Source organism: Scyliorhinus torazame, chromosome 8 (genome assembly GCF_047496885.1).
Source record: "Scyliorhinus torazame isolate Kashiwa2021f chromosome 8, sScyTor2.1, whole genome shotgun sequence".
NCBI lineage: Eukaryota > Metazoa > Chordata > Chondrichthyes > Carcharhiniformes > Scyliorhinidae > Scyliorhinus > Scyliorhinus torazame.
This window is the reverse complement of record NC_092714.1, coordinates 133,272,843-133,291,362: the sequence shown is the minus strand read 5'-3', so window position 1 is coordinate 133,291,362 and position 18,520 is coordinate 133,272,843. Positions and strand designations below refer to the sequence as shown.

The window sequence follows — 18,520 nt, the reverse complement described above, 5'->3', positions numbered from 1 at the left end:
GATTGACACTGTTCACTGGCATCGGCTGGTGGGTCCTGCTTGGAGACATCCGGTTCCCATCAATGACCGCAACACGGAAGGCTTCCCGGTCGTCTGTATCACCGGTTTGTATATTGTCCGGGTATGACTCGGAGTACGGAGGCTGAATGGTTTGCACGTCCCTGCGAGGCTGGCGGAATTGGGGAGCGTTGGCAGGTTGAGCTGCTCGACAGCAGGCAGCGTAGTGGCCCACCTTGCCACAGCGGAGGCATTGTCGGTTCTTTGCTGGACATTGTCGCTTTAAATGTGTGGATCCACAGTTGATGCACTTCGTGACGTCATGGCGTTCATTGCTCCATCGCGCATGCACAGTTCGGTCCTGCGTAGAGTGCGCCTGCGCGTCACATCCCTCTGCGTCGACGTCTCTTTTGGCGCGTACAAGCGCGGGAGGCCGCGGAAAGCGCGCGAAATGGCCGTCCTCGTCCAGGCCGCGGGCCGGGAGGAACCCGATCGCCTGGACCCGCTCGGCCTCGTAGGACCCCTGCCTTGCTGATTCGGCCGCGTAGGACCCCTGCCTTGCCGATTCGGCCGCGTAGGACCCCTGCCGTGCCGATTTAGCCGCCTAGAATTGGGAGTAGCGGCTGGTCGCGTTTTCATGGAGGACGCAGGCTTCGATGGCGGTGGCTAGGGTGAGGCTTTTAATTTTGAGGAGCTGCTGGCGTAGGGTGCCTGAGGTGACTCCAAAAACAATCTGGTCCCGAATCATAGAATCGGAGGTGGCCTCGTAACCGCAGGACTGCGCGAGGATACGGAGGTGTGTCAGGAAAGATTGAAAAGGCTCATCCTTACCCTGCAGGCGCTGCTGGAAGAGGTACCTCTCGAAACTCTCATTTACCTCAACGCTGAAGTGTTGCTCGAGTTTGAGAAGGACCGTCTTATACTTCGTCTTGTCCTCACCTTCCGCGAACACCAAGGAGTTGTAGATGTGGATGGCATGTTGCCCTGCCGTGGAGAGGAGGAGGGCGATTTTCCTGGTGTTCGAAGCATTCTCCCTTTCTGTGGCTTCTAGGAAGAACTGGAAGCGCTGTTTAAACAGCTTCCAGTTGACGCCGAGGTTTCCAGAGATTTGGAGAGGCTGCGGCGGGCTGATGGTGTCCATGGCGCAGGATGGCGGATTCCTGAGGATTCGTAGGTAGGTCTCACAGTTACTGGGTTCCAATCCTGGTACTATGTCGTGTTGGGTGCTCTGCTACATAGACGAACCAATAACAACATCTGTAAACTGGTTACTGTGGTTCGTTCATTACCCTCTAACCAGTGGACCTAGCCCTAACATTATCTTGGAGAAGCACTCAGCACATGGTGAATGTCTGAGTGGCACGCTGTGAGCTCTGTGCCCTGAGCTGTCTCCTGCTGGAAAGAGCGGGAAGTGTTGTGTTCCCCGGTTTATAGTGTGTGTGCTCTTGCCTGTGATTGGCTGTGATGTTGTGTGTGTATTGATTGGTCCATTGATCTGTCCATCAGTGTGTATGTATGTTTGCACCATGATATTTATCTGAATATCATGACAGGTCCAAGAGAGCAGCAGAAGTTTGGTGAACTTGTGCTTTGGCCATTGGGGCAGTGGTGTTCTGCTCAGCATGGAGATAAGAGCTGAAGCTGTACTTGTGAGTTGGTATTTCAGCGTACACTCAGGAATCCAGGGCAATGGAATCTCCAGAGCTGAGATTGAAACCTGTGAGGTGGGCCATTGTTGAGGCCATCCGAGTTGGAGCAACCTGTGGGTAGAATTCCCAAGTTCGATCTTCTAAGGTGAAGGCTGACTTCCCTCGTGATAGAGATAGAGATTCAACGTGATTGGATGACTCACCATGTTTACTGACGTCTGGGTGGTTGTTAAGAAATCCATGAATCGGGCAGCACGGTGGAGCAGTGGTTAGTATTGCTGCCTCATGGCGCCGAGGACCCAGGTTCGATACCGGCTCTGAGTCACTGTCTGTGTGGAGTTTGCACATTCTCCCCGTGTTTGCATGGGTTTCGCCCCCGCAACCCAAAGATGTGCAGGGTAGGATGATTGGCCACGCTAAATTGCCCCTTAATTGGACAAAAACATGAATTGGGTATTCTAAATGTATTAAAAATAAGAAGAAATCCATGAATCTGTTTTGGTCACATTTGCCACTTAATGTGTAATGTGATGTGTTTGACCCCTGTTTGCCTATTAATTCACATGTACCTTGTATAAACCCTGAATGTTAGAGTATAAGATAAATATTGTTAATAGTTTTATCTTTCTGACCTTGTGTAGCAAAGTCTATTTTTGTTTGTTCAAAACCTGTGGACTCTTGTGGTTTTATTCCCTGAGCAAGTGTTTTGAATCACAAACTTTGTCTGCTGTAAACAAAACATTATTGGTTCCGAACTGGATCTGACCAACAACTTGGGAACCTGGTCTCGGATCATAACATCTGGCACTAGCCTCTTGTGTCCTACCATTGCCAGCTGCGCCTCCAGTTGTTTACAGCCTAAGCTCAGAAATTCCCTTGCTTCCTTTTTTCTAAATCCACCTCATTGATAAAGGTTTTGTCACCTCTCTGAATATTCAGAATAACCTTCATTACCCAGAGAGTGGTTAGAATGTGTAATGAGCTACCGGGAGTTGAGGTGAGTGTCAAAAATGGATTTAAATAGCAACCGGTTCATAACATGAGGCAGAAAGGAATAGAAACATCTGCTGATCGGGTTAATTGGGAGGTCTGTGTGAAGCATAAACACTGACATGGACCAGTTGGTGAGAATAGCCTGTTTCTGTGCTGTACGGTCTACATAGGTTAGCTCCTTCCTTGGCCCGTCCCCATTTATTTGACCTTGGCGAAGATGCTAAATCAATATTTTGCCTCAGTTTTCACGATGGAGGACACGAGTACGATCCCAATAGTAACAAATAATGCAGAGATGATAGAAAGCGAGAAACTTAGAACAATCATCATCAATAGGGAAAAAGTGCAAAACAAACTATTGGGATTGAAGTCAGACAAGTCCCCAGTGCCTACATCCTTAGGGAGTGGCAGTGGAAATAATGGATCCATTGGTTATAATATTCCAATTCACTAGATGCAAGAAAGAAACTTCAGAGTGCTTTCATTGTTTTCCATAATTCAATCCAAGTTTATTTTCAAACACAGTAAAATAGTTATTCCCCCCCCCCCCAAATTATCCCAACTATGATATGCACAAGATTCTCATACTACCCATGCCGATGAACTGGATCAAGCTGTGGGTCCAATCCTCTGGGCCTCAGTCATCTCAGGGCCTTCGTCTGCGAAGGTGGATCTCTCATGCCTCTTCTGTCCGTTCTCTGGTCCACTGTTAAGTCTTCTCCACTGCCGGGCGGCACAGTAGTGCAGTGGCTAGCACTGCTGCCTCATGGCGCCGAGGTCCCAGGTTCGATTCAGGCCCTTGGTCACTGTCCGTGTGGAGTATGCACATTCTCCCCTGTTTGCATGGGTCTCACCCCCACAACCAAAAGATATGCAAGGTAGCTGGATTGGCCACGCTAAATTGGAAAAAATAATTGGGTACTCTAAATTTAAAAAAACAAGTCTTCTCCACTGCCTCTGCATTTTAAAAAATATATTTAGAGCACCCAATTCTTTCTTTCCAATTAAGGAGCAATTTATGTGACCAGTTCACCTACACTGCACACCTTTTTGGGTTGTGGGGGTGAGACCCACCCAGACATGAGAAGAATGTCCAAGCTGCCTCTGTATTGAGTATTCGCTCAGAGTGCTTTGTTGCAGAGGGATCTGGGTTCCTCGTGCATGAATCATAGAGACCTAACATGCAGGTACATCAGGTAATAAGGAAGGCAAATAGAATTTTGGCCTTTTTGGTAAAGGAATAGAGAATAAAAGTAGGGAAGTGTTGCTACAATTGTACAAGGCATTGGGTGAGACTGTACCTGGAGTACTGTGCACATTTTTCGTCCCCTTCATAGACTTTTCATAGAATTTACATTGCAGAAGGAGGCCATTCGGCCCATTGGGTCAGCACCGGCACTTGGAAACACCCCACTTAAGCCCCCACCTCCACCCAATCCCGGTAACCCAGTAACCCCACCTAACCTTTTTGGGCACTAGGGCAATTTAGCATGGCCAATCCACCTAACCTGCACAACTTTGGCCTGTGGGAGGAAACCTGAGTACCTGGAGGAAACCCAGGCAGACATGGGGAGAATGTGCAGACTCCGCACAGGCAGTAACTCAAGCCTGCAGGCCTGGCACTGTGAAGCAACAGTGCTAACCACAGTGCTACCATGCCGCCCGGGAGATGTAATTGCATTGGAGGCAGTTCAGAGGACGTTCAGTAGATTGATTCCAGAAATGAGGGGTTTGTCTTATTAAGAAAGATTGAGCAGTTCAGGCCTTTTCAGTTTAGAAGAATGAGGGGAGATCAATTTGAGGTGAAGAAGGTGATGAAAGGTATTGATAAAGTGGACATAGAGTGGATGCTTCCTCTTGTGGGGCAATCTAGAACAAGAGGTCACGGTTTTAAGATAAGGGGTAGCAGATTTATAACAGAGATGAGAAGAAATTACCTCTCTCAAAGGATCATGAATCTGTGGAATTCACTACAGAGTGTGGTGGATGCGGCATATATTTTTTTCTTTTTTTAAATTTAAAGTGCCCAATTCTTTTCTCCCCCAATTAAGGGGCAATTTAGCGTGACCAATCCACCTACCCTGCACATCCTTGGGTTGTGAGTGTGGGACCCACGCAGACACGGGGAGAATGTGCAAACTCCACATGGACAGTGACCCGGGTCCTCGGTGCCGTGAGAAGCAATGCTAACCACTGCCCCATCGTGCTGCCGTGGATGTTGAGATATTGAGTAAATGTGAGGAGGAGATAATTTTTAATTAGTGATGGGTTGTTGGGTTATGGAGAAGGGGCAGGAAAGTGGAGTTGAGGCCAAGAGGAGATCAGCCGTGATCGTATTGAATGGTGGAACAGGCTGGAGGGGCTGAATTGACTACTCCTGCTCCTAGTTCTTGTGAATGGCCAGCCTCTGCTCTGTGTGGAATGGGAATGCTGTTTGTGGCAGTGCCCAGCAGGGTGAGTGAATAGCTGTGTGCAGGAGGAGAGGGGAGGAGTTGGCAAGTTGTCCCAGTGTGTGTGGCTGCAGGTGGAAGGTAGCTGCCCCGGAGATTGAGCAGACACACACTAACTGAGAGGGAGGCGGATCGTTGCAAATCTCACTTCATTCACCTGGCGAGAGAGCTTCCCTGGAGCCACAGACAGAGCCCGAACCACTGGCTGGCCGCTGCCGGCCCCTGGCTACGGAAAGTGGCGGCTGGAGCCGGAGCCGGCCTCCTCCCCCCATGGCTGGGGAAGGTGTGCGCACAAAGGGAGCGGCTGCCCCGGAGGAGCAGGCAATGGGCGAACAGCTCCCGGCCAAGGAGCGGAGGGGAGCCGAGGCTTCCCGCTGTGTGGAGGTGGCCCTGAGCGGGGGAGCTCCCTGGGGATTTACCCTCCGAGGGGGACGGGAGCACAAGGAGCCCCTCCTCATCACCAAGGTAAGGGAAAGCTGCCTGCCCAGCTCGCTGTGCACTCTGATTCACAAACACTCTCCTTGTCCTCAAATCTACCTGTCTAAATCTCCAGCACTGCCACTAAAAAGTTTCAGTTGTGAGCCTTCTGCCTCTTACTCCAAAAGATTTTTTGGGCGGTTCAAATCACCGTCCTGCAGCCAGAGAGGCTGACACACTGAGGGAGTGCGACACTGTCACAGGTTGTCCTCTTCCGGATGAGATGTTTAATGTTCCCTCAGGTGGATGTGTAATGGCATCATTTCTGACAGTAGGGCCATGGTCGATATTTATCCTGCACTTCACATCCTAAAAACAGATTATCCGATTGTTGTCACATTGCTTGCCATGTTGTGTTTCCGACAACAGCAACTACACTTCAAAAATACTCCACAGGAGTGCTTTGGGATGTCCTGAGGTTGTGAGAGGTGTTATATAAATTGCAAGTTATTTTTCCTCTTAAGAATTGAATTTAAGTGGCGACATGGTGGCACAGCGGTTAGCACTGTTGTCTCACGGCGGCGAGGTTCCAGGTTCGATCCTGGCCGCCCGGGTCACTGTCCGTGTGGAGTTTGCACATTCGCCCCATGTCTGCGTGGGTCTCACCCTCACAACCCAAAGATGTGCAAGGTAGGTGGATTGGCCATATCTTTTTATTAAAACGGTAAACTATATATACAAGGCTAAACAATACAAACACTAATTTTGTGTTGGAGAAACAGGGTACCCTCCCCTCAGTACCAATGTACAGGGGGGGTGGATACTCTGATTATTAAAACAGTTCACAATACGTTTCTACAAAAAACAAATGGTACAAGCACTAAACTTTGCGCTGGAGAGACCAGATACCCTCGCCTCTGTACCAACAGATGCTAAATTGCCCCTTAATAAAAGAAAATAATTGAATTTCTAAAACGGCTTGAGGCTCTTGCGACAACCCAGGAGGGATCGTAACAGCCAATGAATTACTTTGGTTCAATTGTTGTTTTATAGATAATTGTTCAGACAGTTTGCACATTAGCCAGGTCCCACAGACGGTAGTGAGATAGGTTTCTCTACTGTATTGGTTGAAGGACAAATGTTAATTTATTCTCAGGGTTGTGGTCCCATGAACAAGGTTGGCCTTTATTGCCCATCCCATGCTGCCTCCGAAGGTGGCCACTTGAATCTCTGCGTGCGGTCTGTGTGGTGAAAGTACCCGCACGTTGCTGTAGAGAGTTCCAGAATTTTGATTAACGGCGATGAAGGAATGATGATGTATGCCCAAGTCTGGAACACTGTCTTTCTTTTAAAAAAAGTATATTTTATATGGAAATGAAGAAATTGGGCTTCAATTTAACATCTCATCTGAAAGATGACAATTTTCACCATGCGGTACTCCCCTGCCTGCTCTCCTCCCCAGTATTATATTTAACAATGTGGTTTGAATCTACAGCCATCTGGTTCAGAGATAAATGCTACCGACCAACTCAACCAAACTGATGCTTAAAATAACTCGGTGACAAAGATAAACAATATTAGCAGACAAACAGCTTGCCATGCCATTTATAGGGTACTGTTTGCTTGAATTAGTTAACAATAGTGGAAGAAGAATGTATTCAGAATTTAATGTTTATCCACTAATATTTTCACAACTAATATTTACATGTTTAAATTGCACATGCCACTGTGGTAAATGTTGTACTGGTGGTTATTGTCATCAATAAGTTTTGATTCACCGCTGTCCATGATACAACTGTCACACATTTTATACCATACAACAGCTCTTATTGATTGTGTGTGAATAGCCCATCTGCTAGCATTGATTTGATACCAACAGAATACATTTCCCATTGCTCCTTAACATTTGTGAAAACTGAAACTTCACTTTACAATCATCTCTTCTATTTCCGGAAATGAGCCGGGGTGGAAAATATTTCCAATATGCTCTGTGTGTGTTCTTAATATTGGAATTCAATCTGAGAATATTAAACGATGCGCTTTACTCCTTTCACTAGCGCGATTGTTGCGTGTATTTTTTCTGCTGGAATAAGGGATTTCCCAGTTGATGAAAATAATTTCCTGCCCGTGCCCTACTCCAGTCTGAAATCTGCTGGAGTGGCTGCTGTAACTAGTCCGGTTTTGGAATTGGAATATACCAGTTCTGTGCTTTTATTCTCCCTGCGGATGCAGCCAGACCTGTTGAGATTTTCCAGCATTTTCTGTTTTTGTTTCAGATTCCAGCATCTGCAGTATTTTGCTTTTATTATACCGGTTTTGTATTTGGAGCACATTGATTTGTGAAGAGGACTGGTGTTCTGAATGTGGCGTTTATAGACCATCTTCATTGTATCTTCTGCTGTAATAGGACTGACTGCATTGTGAAGTGCTATAAAATGGATTCAGAGCAGTCAGTCCCTGGGTTTCAAACTCAAACTTCCACCTTTGACCCTTCATAATTTTCTAACATCACCAACAGTGACTGCACTCTCTTCTAATTCTTGTGCATCTTCTCAACCCACGAGCCTATTGAAAGGATGTTGTTTTGGAGTTGCATCTTCTGCTCTCTCTCTGTACCCTTTTTCTCCTTCCCTGAATTCCTGTCTTCAGCTGAAGGTCAAATATTACATGTGCAGGGAGATCTTCATGGACATAAGAGTTTGCATTGAGATAGCACCTTTTCACATCTATTGTGTTCACAGTGAAGTGCTTTTGAAGTAAAGCCAGTGTTGTAATGCAAGAGATGTGGCAGCTAATTTGTGCATAACAATACCTCACACACAGCTGTGAGATATATGATTAGGTAATCCCTTTTTAGTGATGTTGATTGAGTGATAAATATTGGTGAGCACTCTGGGGAGAACTCTCCTGTCTTTCTTCGACATTGTCCCATTTTATATCGTTCACCTGAGAGAGAAGTGTGGGGCCTCAGTTTAACATCTCACCTCAAAGGTGGTACCTTTGACAGTCCACCACTCAATAGCATGTGTAAGAAGTTTAGGAAGGGCAAACAATTTCTTCCAAAATGAGTTAGAAGCATCAGAATGTAGCTATGATGGGGCAGCAAGGTGGCGCAGTGGTTCGCTCCCGGACCCGGGTCACTGTCCGTATGGAGTTTGCACATGTCAGGAATAAACGAATGACTAGGGTAAGAGTATGGCCAGTCAAGGACCGTAGCGGGAAGCTGTGCTTGGAGTCTGAGGAGATAGGAGAGGTGCTAAATGAATATTTTTCATCAGTTTTCACACAGGAAAAAGACAATGTTGTCGAGGAGAATACTGAGATTCAGGCTACTGGACTGGAAGGGCTTGAGGTTCATAAGGAGGAGGTGTTAGCAATTCTGGAAAGTGTGAAAATAGATAAGTCCCCTGGGCCGGATGGGATTTATCCTAGGATTCTCTGGGAAGCTAGGGAGGAAATTGCTGAGCCTTTGGCTTTGATCTTTAAGTCGTCTTTGTCTACAGGAATAGTGCCATAAGACTGGAGGATAGCAAATGTTGTCCCCTTGTTAAAGAAGGGGAGTAGAGACAACCCCGGTAACTATAGACCAGTGAGCCTTACTTCTGTTGTGGGCATAATCTTGGAAAGGTTTATAAGAGATGGGATGTATAATCTGGAAAGGAATAATTTGATTAGAGATAGTCAACACGGTTTTGTGAAGGGTAGGTCGTGCCTCACAAACCTTATTGAGTTCTTTGAGAAGGTGACCAAACAGGTGGATGAGGGTAAAGCAGTTGATGTGGTGTATATGGATTTCAGTAAAGCGTTTGATAGGGTTCCCCACGGTAGGCTACTGCAGAAAATACGGAGGCATGGGATTCAGGGTCATTTAGCAGTTTGGATCAGAAATTGGCTAGCTGGAAGAAGACAAAGGGTGGTGGTTGATGGGAAATGTTCAGACTGGAATCCAGTTACTAGTGGTGTACCACAAGGATCTGTTTTGGGGCCACTGCTGTATGTCATTTTTATAAATGACCTGGTGGAGGGCGTAGAAGGATGGGTGAGTAAATTTGCAGATGACACTAAAGTCAGTGGAGTTGTGGACAGTACAGAAGGATGTTACAAGTTACAGAGGGATATAGATAAGCTGCAGCGCTGGGCTGAGAGGTGGCAAAAGGAGTTTAATGCAGAAAAGTGTGAGGTGATTCATTTTGGAAGGAATAACAGGAAGACAGAGTACTGGGCTAATGGTAAGATTCTTGGCAGTGTGGATGAGCAGAGAGATCTCGGTGTCCATGTACATAGATCCCTGAAAGTTGCCACCCAGGTTGAGAGGGTTGTTAAGAAGGCGTAAGGTGTGTTAGCTTTTATTGGTAGACGGATTGAGTTTCGGAGCCATGAGGTCATGTTGCAGCTGTACAAAACTCTGGTGCGGCCGCATTTGGAGTATTGCGTGCAATTCTGGTCGCCGCATTATAGGAAGGATGTGGAAGCATTGGAAAGGGTGCAGAGGAGATTTACCAGAATGTTGCCTGGTATGGAGGGAAGATCTTATGAGGAAAGGCTGAGGGACTTGAGGCTGTTTTCATTAGAGAGAAGAAGGTTAAGAGGTGACTTAATTGAGGCATACAAGATGATCAGAGGATTGGATAGGGTGGACAGTGAGAGCCTTCTTTCTCGGATGGTGATGTCTAGCACGAGGGGGCATACCTTTAAATTGAAGGGCGATAGATATAAGACAGATGTCAGAGGTAGGTTCTTTACTCAGAGAGTAGCAAGGGCGTGGAATGCCCTGCCTGCAACAGTAGTGGACTTGCAAACACTAAGGGCATTCAAATGGTCATTGGATAGACATATGGACGATAAGGGAATAGTGTAGATGGGCTTTAGAGTGGTTTCACAGGTCGGCGCAACATCGAGGGCCGAAGGGCCTGTACTGCGCTGTAATGTTCTATGTTCTATTCTCCCCGTGCCTGCGTGAGTCTCACCCCCACAACCCAAAGATGTGCAGATCGGTGGATTGGCCACACTAAATTGCCTCTTAATTGGGAAAAAAAAATGTAGCTATGACAGTATTTAAGTTAACAAGGTGGGTGAGGGTGAAGAATTGACTAACATAGGATACTTCTGCCAGTTTGGTTTACCAGGTTTGCATTAGTGCGATTTATAGATGGTCAGGAAGCACTGCAAACAACCAGGACTGAAGCATGCACTCTAAGGGCATTTTGGCAGGAATCTCTGCGGCATTTGCAGATCTGTCGGAGAACATTCTCTCGAGTGCTGAGTATTTTCAGAATACCTATGCCTTCTCTATGTCACAGCCGCCGGTGTCCTGCTGACCCCCTTTTTTTTTGCCTCTTGTAAAAGTTACAGGAAAGGGGGTAAATAGAATGGAGATATAAATTAGCTATGATTTAACTGGCAGAACTGACAGAGGTGCTGAGTAGCCTATTGCTGTTTCAAATATTCCTGTAAATATTTGTTACTGTGAATGGAAACAATTATTACATGTGTAACTTTCTTTTAAGTGCTTTGTCACAGAAACTCACCTGAAGTTTAGAAAAGGTTAATATTTGTTTTACACTTGGGAAAATATTTCATTTTCATTTTCTGTGGTCATCAATTAGATTCTTTATTTTCTTGAATAAGTTTGTTGTCCAGGTGTGTTTCTTTTCTGCATCAACTCTTAATAGTTTATCCTGTGGAACAGACTCTGGGGAGAGGGGGGTGGGTGGATGAAGGATTTGATGCCTGATGGAACAAAGGAGTGGGGATGAAAAGAAAGACATGGCCAGGTTTCTTGGTGAAGTACAAAGGTCACCTGCTCTTGCCTCTCTTTGTCCTTGTGGGACCTGTGGAGAAAGAAGAATCTCTGCCGGACTCTAGCACAGGTCAGGGTTGTTTACTCTCATTTCAATGATTTTAAATTACTTTGAATTTGCTGGATGTTCTGTAACGATTATAATATTTGTTGCAGTTTCATGTTAACAGGCATGCTTTATTTTAAGAATTAATTAATGACATAAGTTCAGTCTGATTATCAAATGTGAGTCTTTAAGTAGCGTAGACAGATTGGGTAATTGCAAGGAATGTACAACTGAGGAACAGACCATTTGGCCCAACTGGTCCATGCTGTCGTTCATGCCTGATATAAGCCTCCTCCCACCTCACTTCATCTAACCCTACCCTATCGGCATATCTTTCTATTCCTTGCTGCCTAGTGTGGTGTCTTAGAAGCTAAAAGGGAAGATAGAGGGAACGGAAAAGAAGAAGGTAGCAGCAGCAGCCTGGGGGGGGGGGGGGGGGGGGGGAGGAAACAGAAGGACTCTCAGGGTTGTTAATATATATGTATAATATGTATAGGTCGTTGCTATAAATAATTGTATATTGGACTGTTAAATCATATTTTTGGAGAGTGTTTATCTGAGACAAGGCAGTTGCCATTTAGTTTTAGTTTTCGTTTTTGTTATATATTATTTATTCTTTGTTTATAAAACAGGTCATTGTTATTTATACTGTTATATTATTGTGTAAAGGATACACAATGTACTGTGATGGTTGACCAAAAATTTTCAATAAAATATTTTTTTTTTTTTTAAAAAGAAGCTAAAAGGGCAGATGTCCCTGTTTTAAGTCCCTGTTTTAAGTGCATCTTTCAGCATCATTCTGCTTTAATGTTGCAAATTTCCAAATTGGAGACTGTCCTTTGCTATCTTAGGCATTCTTGGGTATCTGTCTAGGCGGTGTAGAGAGCTTTCTCTAACCGCCTCTGATACTTTGAATTCTCTCTGTGCTGATCGGTTATTTGTCTGCTCTGTAATCTCTTTTTTAAAATAAATTTGGAGTACCCAATTATTATTTTTTTTCAATTAAGGGCAATTTAGTGTGGCCAATCCACCTGCCCTGCACATCATTTTGGTTCGTGGGGGTGAAACCCACGCAGACATGGGGAGAATATGCAAACTCCACACGGACAGTGACCCAGGGCCGGGATTCGAACCAGGGTCCTCTGCGCCCTAGGTAGCGGTGCTAACCACTGTGCCACGGTGCCGCCCCTTCTTCTTTATTTTAAAATGTATTTTATTTAAATGTAACCATATGTACTTGGGTAAGAGGCGAGTTTTTAAGGCTAAACTTTTAGCCAAAGTGCTGACTTTTACATGAGTAATATTTTCCTTTAAAAAAATTTTTCCCAATTAAGGGGCAATTTAGCATGGCCAATCCACCTCCCCTGCACATCTTTGGGTTGTGGGGGGTGAAACCCACGCAGACACTGGGAGAATGTGCAAACTCCACACGGGCAATGACCCGGGGCCGGGATTGAACCCGGGTCCTGGAAGCTGTGAGGCAGCAGTGCTAACCACTGCGCCACCGTCCCACCCCATTAGTAATATATTCAAGTGGTTAAAATGCACCCTCCCCCATCGTCTCACTGTTCCAGAGTTTCCAGGTTGGAGACTGTCCTTTGTTATCTTAGGCATTCTTGGGTATCTGTCTAGGCGGTGTAGAGAGCTTTCTCTAGCCGCCTCTGATACTTTGAATTCTCTCTGTGCTGATCGGTTATTTGTCTGCTCTGTAATGTCTTTTTAAAAATAAATTTGGAGTACCCAATTATTTTTTTTCCCAATTAAGGGCAATTTAGCATGGCCAATCCACCTGCCCTGCACATCATTTTAGTTTATGGGGGTGAAAACCACGCAGACACGGGAGAATGTGCAAACTCCACACGGACAGTGGCCCGGGCCGGGATCATAGAATCAATGAATTTGCAGTGCAGAAAGAGGCCATTCAGCCCATCGAGTCTGCACCAGCCCTTGGAACGAGCACCCCACATAAGCCCATGCCTCCACCCTATCCCCGTAACCCCACCTCACCTTTTTGGACACCAAGGGCAATTTATCATGGCCAATCCACCTAACCTGAACATCTTTGGACTGTGGGAAGAAACCGGAGCACCCAGAAGAAACCCACGCAGACACGGGGAGAATGTGCAGACTCCGCACAGACAGTGACCCAATCTGGGAATCGAACCTGGGACCCTGGAGCTGTGAAGCAACTGTGCTAACCACTGTGCTACCATGCTGCCCATCTGCTCTGCATTCTCACCGACATTCCCGATCCTCAACGCCATAGGCAGCAATGCTAACCATTGTGCCACCGTGCCACCCATCTGCTCTGACATTTAAGTTTGAACTGGACCGTGTATCTGTCCGTCCTTCTGGATACCTTGCCATATTATATGGTGGGATTGGCGGGAACGCAGTGGGGACCAGTGAGGTGGCAGCCTCGACATCACATGTTGACTGAGGAGCTGAACAGCTGCCTTTGATGGTATGCTTTTTTATGATTCTATTCATGAGTAAGTTTGCACCAGGGTGAATTTGATTTGACTGGCAAGCCGGTGGTAAATTTGGATTTTTTTGGCTAGAAGTCAGGGATCGACTTTAATGTGAGAAATATGAAAAATGAATGCTTTTTACCCAAAAATCAGGGGTTTACTTTTACACAAGACTGGCCATTATTTGAGTATATCCAGTATTTCATTTATTAATGTAGGAATTGAAGAATGCACATTATTTCAATTTACAGGTTATTCTAATTTTTTTCTGAGGTTCTACCGAAGCGAACTACAGCTGACACATCGGTCGTAATGAGAAATCTGAATCGTTTAAAGTTGTTCCACTGAAAGTTGCATGTTTCGGGATTACAACTACAACTTTAGGGGTGGACTTTCTGTATATTGTAGCTCGGACCAAGTTTACATATTGCTGAAAACCAAACCACAAAGGATTGCCATTCCTGCAGTTTCACACCAGCATATTCACTTGGGCATTTATAGACCACATAAACCTGCTCTATCTATATGGATTGCAATGTTCTTCCACCTTCAATTTCATTAGCTACAATAGGGAATACTTAGGAATAAAAGACCATTACCAGTGTTGATATCACTGACTAGCCACAAGCGATGTTGACACCACTTAGCCCCATTTTGGGAAAAAGCTGCTTATGTACACTTGCCACAGAGGTAAATGTACACCAGGTGTGTGTGTATTTACTTAACATCTGCCACCATTCAGTTTCAGTAACCAAGGAACTCACAGGGATCAAAAACACTTGCACACTCTACTTTTAATCTCAGCATTTTACCAACAACCACACAAGAAGGTTAAAGATCCTACACATGTGATCGATCATTGCGATCACGTGCCCACTTATGGTATCTATTACTCATTGTTTGCCTATTAATGATCAGAAATGTGATTAGCCACATCTGGATTCCCAATTAGCCACATGCATCCAGTGCGAATAAAATGGGCAGCAGAGCTTTTGATCCAAAGAAAATTTTCACTCTATAGATTTACCTCACGAGTTACTTCTCCGCATTCTCTGCAATCTTCAATCTCTTCCAAAAATGTATCCAATTATCTCAAACCATTTAGTTGTCGAGTTTTAAAAAAAAAAATTTAGAGTACCCAATTCATTTTTTCCAATTAAGGGGCAATTTAGCATGGCCAATCTACCCGCCCTGCACATCTTTGGGTTGTGGGGGTGAAACTCACTCAGACATGGGGAGAATGTGCAAGCTTCACACGGAGTGACCCAGGGCCGGGATCGAACCTGGGACCTCGGCGTCGTGAGGCAGCAGTGCTAACCGTTGCGCCACCGTGCTGCCCCTATTTAGTTGTAGAGTTGAGATCAGCCCCATGCCTTTCCTTTTATGCTGGGTTTGATTGTAAATCTCATATTTGAGTCTTTTGATTTTTAGAGTCATAGAGCCATAACCGATTTACAGCAAAGAAAAGAGGCCCTTCAGCCCATCGTGCCTGTGCTGGCCATCAAATACCTATCTATTCTAATCCCATTTTCCAGCACATGGTCCATGACTATGATGTTTCAAGTGCTCATCTAAATGTTCTTAAATGTTGTGAGGTTTCCCGCCGCTACCATCCTTTCAGGCAGTGAGTTCCAGATTCCCACAATCCTCTGGGTGAAAAGGTTTTTCCTCAAATTGTCTCTAAATCTCCTGCCCCTGACCCCTGGTTATTGACCCTTCTACTAAGGGGGAAAAGTTTATTACTACCTACCCTATCTATGCTCCTCGTAACTTTGTACACCTCAATCAGGCCCTCCCTCAGCCTTCTTTACTCTAAGGAAAACAACCTCAGCCTATCCAGCCCCACTTCATAGCTGAAACGCTCCAGCCCAGGCAACATTCTGATGAATTTCCTCCGCAATCACATCCTTATTATAGTGCAGTGACCAGTATTGTTTCTTCTGTATTGTTTAACGTATTCTCCACACAATAGGACTGGTTGCTCAGGTACATGCTGCCGATGTGGAAACATCACATGCCAGTTTGATTGTGAACTCTCTGCCCCTGATCTCTCAGCAGCTGTAACCATCTGCCCAGTAAATTGGGAGGAGGCAATAATGGGTGGGGGAATCCTCCGTTGTCAACGTGTAACTGGAAAACTGGCCCGAATATCCCAGCTGTTTCTCGACATGCAGACAACCTTTCCCCATCTCGCAATTGCCCATGTTTGGTCAGGTGAGATTATACAAAAGCAAAATCCTGCGGATGCTCGAAGTAAATACGGAAAATGCTGAAAAAACTCAGCAGGTCTGGCAACATCTGTAGAGTGGGAAACGGAGTTAATGTTTTGAGTCCATATGACTCTTCTATTGGTGGTCAGCCTATTGCCAGAAATAGGTCAAGGGAGGGAAGTGAAGTGTCAGAGATGGACCATCTTAATGTTAGAAAGAAGTGGAAATTGGAAACAAAATCAATGACATTTTCCCAGGTTCAGACGAGAACATGAAGCAGCACCAATACAGTCATCAATGTGATGGAGAAAGTGTTGTGGGAGAGGGCCTGAGTTGGACTGCAATATGGATACAGAAGCCTGTTGAGTTCATTACTTTTGTGAGACATATTCAAAAGCTGTGAAGTGAGGGAATGGATTTGGTTTACTTCATCTCCTGGAGCGAAGTGACTCTCCAAAGATGACTGGATAGGAAGCATATCGTCCCAAGTGTACATCTGCATTGAGGCTTAACATCAGTTTTCAGTTATTTGTCCACCTTTTGAAAGGAAGTTAACATAGCATAAACAGGTTTTGATAGAACTCTATGCACTAATTTGTGGTGGATGGAAAAAACAATCCTGTTTGACCAGGTATTTCAGGAATATCAGCTAGTTAAGATTGTTTATGAGTCATAATTTCATTGCTCAAATAGTCGTTTATTTCAAAAAATCTCTCCTTGACATTCATTTTTAGAGAGATCCAGTTGCAGTGTTATCAGTATCATTTCCATGTGAACTCTGCTCTCTCCTCGCTGCTTGCACCATCTGTGCCATTATAAACTGTGTTAACCCCTTGGATGCTGAGACCATCTCATCTTTCATAATCCACAAAATTTAGGCAAAAATGGAGACTTCACCACCTCCAGATGTCCAAAAGCGTTTTCCAACCAGTGAAGTACTTTTAGAAATGTAGGGCCGGAATCACGCGCACATGTTTTGGGGTTGCGAAAAATTGGGTAGATTCTGGGCGGGAGTGTTCGCGGTCTTAGCCAGGATAGTGGAGGAGGAGGTGGACCCGAACCCTTTGGTGGTGATATTTGGGGTTTCAGAGAAGCCGGAGCTCATGGAGAGGGGGAAGGCCGATGTCGTGACTTCGCCTCTGTGATTGCATGGTGGTGAATTTTGCTGGAATGGCGGTCGGCATCGCCCCCGGGGGTAGCGGCTTGATTGGGTAACCTGTACGACTTCCTGCAGGAAGAGGAGATAAAGTATGAGTTAAGGAGCAAGGGGATTTGGGAAAAGGTGGGGGATGTTTGTGACCGTGTTTGAGGAGCTGTTCGTCGCTGGGGGGGAGGGGGGTGGGGGGGGGGGGGGGGGGGGGGGAAGGAGGAAAAACTGTACCGATTGTATAGTTGATTGTTGGGAAGTATGTTTCCTGGGGTGTTTATTTGCTGTAACCTGTTTTGACGCATGTATGTAATAAAATAGATTTTTTAAAAAGGAAATATAGGGCCGGAGTTACCGCCCAACCCGCCGCGTGTTTTTCTGTGGCGGAGGCGGCCCGCCAGCGGGATTTACCAGTGACTGCACCCCTCATACTGGGAAACCCATGTGCCGGCATGGGACTGGAATATCCCACTGGCATGAACAGCAAGTAGATCGCTCCCACAGGCACTGTTTTTTAAAAATTTAGAATACCCAATTCATTTTTTTCCAATTAAGGGGCAATTTAGCGTGGCCAATCCATCTACCCTGCACATCTTTGGGTTGTGGGGGCGAAACCCACGCAAACACTGGGAGAATGTGCAAACTCCACACGGAGAGTGACCCAGAGAGCCGGGATCGAACCTGGGACCTCGGCGCCGTGAGGCAGCAATGCTAACCACTGGGCCACCATGCTGCTGACCCAAGGCACTGTTTTAATGATGAAACGGGCCCGATAATTTCCAGTCAGCATTCTTCTATCTTTTCTTCCCCCCACCTTTTTTTATTTTTCCATGTATTGAATAAGTGGGGTGTTCTTTCCAAGGTGCAGACTCGATGGGCTAAATGGCCTCCTGCACTGTAAATTCTATGATTCTATGAATGTCCAGCCATTTTGTGCATAACCAGCAGGATGATAATCTGGTTTAATGATATTGGTGATATAATTATTGGTTAGGACGCCAGGGAGAACTCCCTGGTCTTCTTTGAGGGATTCCATGAGATGTTGCACATCCACTTGAAAGCAAGACAGGGCCTCCATTTAATTTCTCATCCGGCACCTCTTGACAGCACAGCATTCCCTCAGAACCGCACTGGAGCGTTAGGAGAGATTTTTTACACCAGTCTCTGGAGCCAGCCTTGAACCTACAACCTTCTGACTTAGAAGCTAAACTGCTACCAGCTGAGCCATGGCTAGCATTTATTCTGCTTCACCCTAGGTAGGTTTTAAATCTCCGGGTGCTCCGGCTTCCTCCCACAATTCCCAAACGCCGTGCTGATAGGTAATTTGGACATTCTGAATT

General features: G+C 45.6%; 1 protein-coding gene across 2 annotated transcripts in view; it reads left to right on the top strand.

The window, feature by feature from the left end:
* The first annotated feature begins 5,139 nt into the window (after positions 1-5,139).
* shroom2a (shroom family member 2a) overlaps positions 5,140-18,520 on the top strand; it is a 373,192-nt gene continuing 359,811 nt past the window's right edge. For both annotated transcript variants that reach the window (XM_072514197.1, XM_072514196.1), the window contains exon 1: positions 5,140-5,554. In XM_072514197.1, coding sequence (XP_072370298.1) covers positions 5,360-5,554 — 195 coding nt within the window. In that variant the 5' untranslated portion in view covers positions 5,140-5,359. The remainder of the gene's footprint in view (positions 5,555-18,520) is intronic.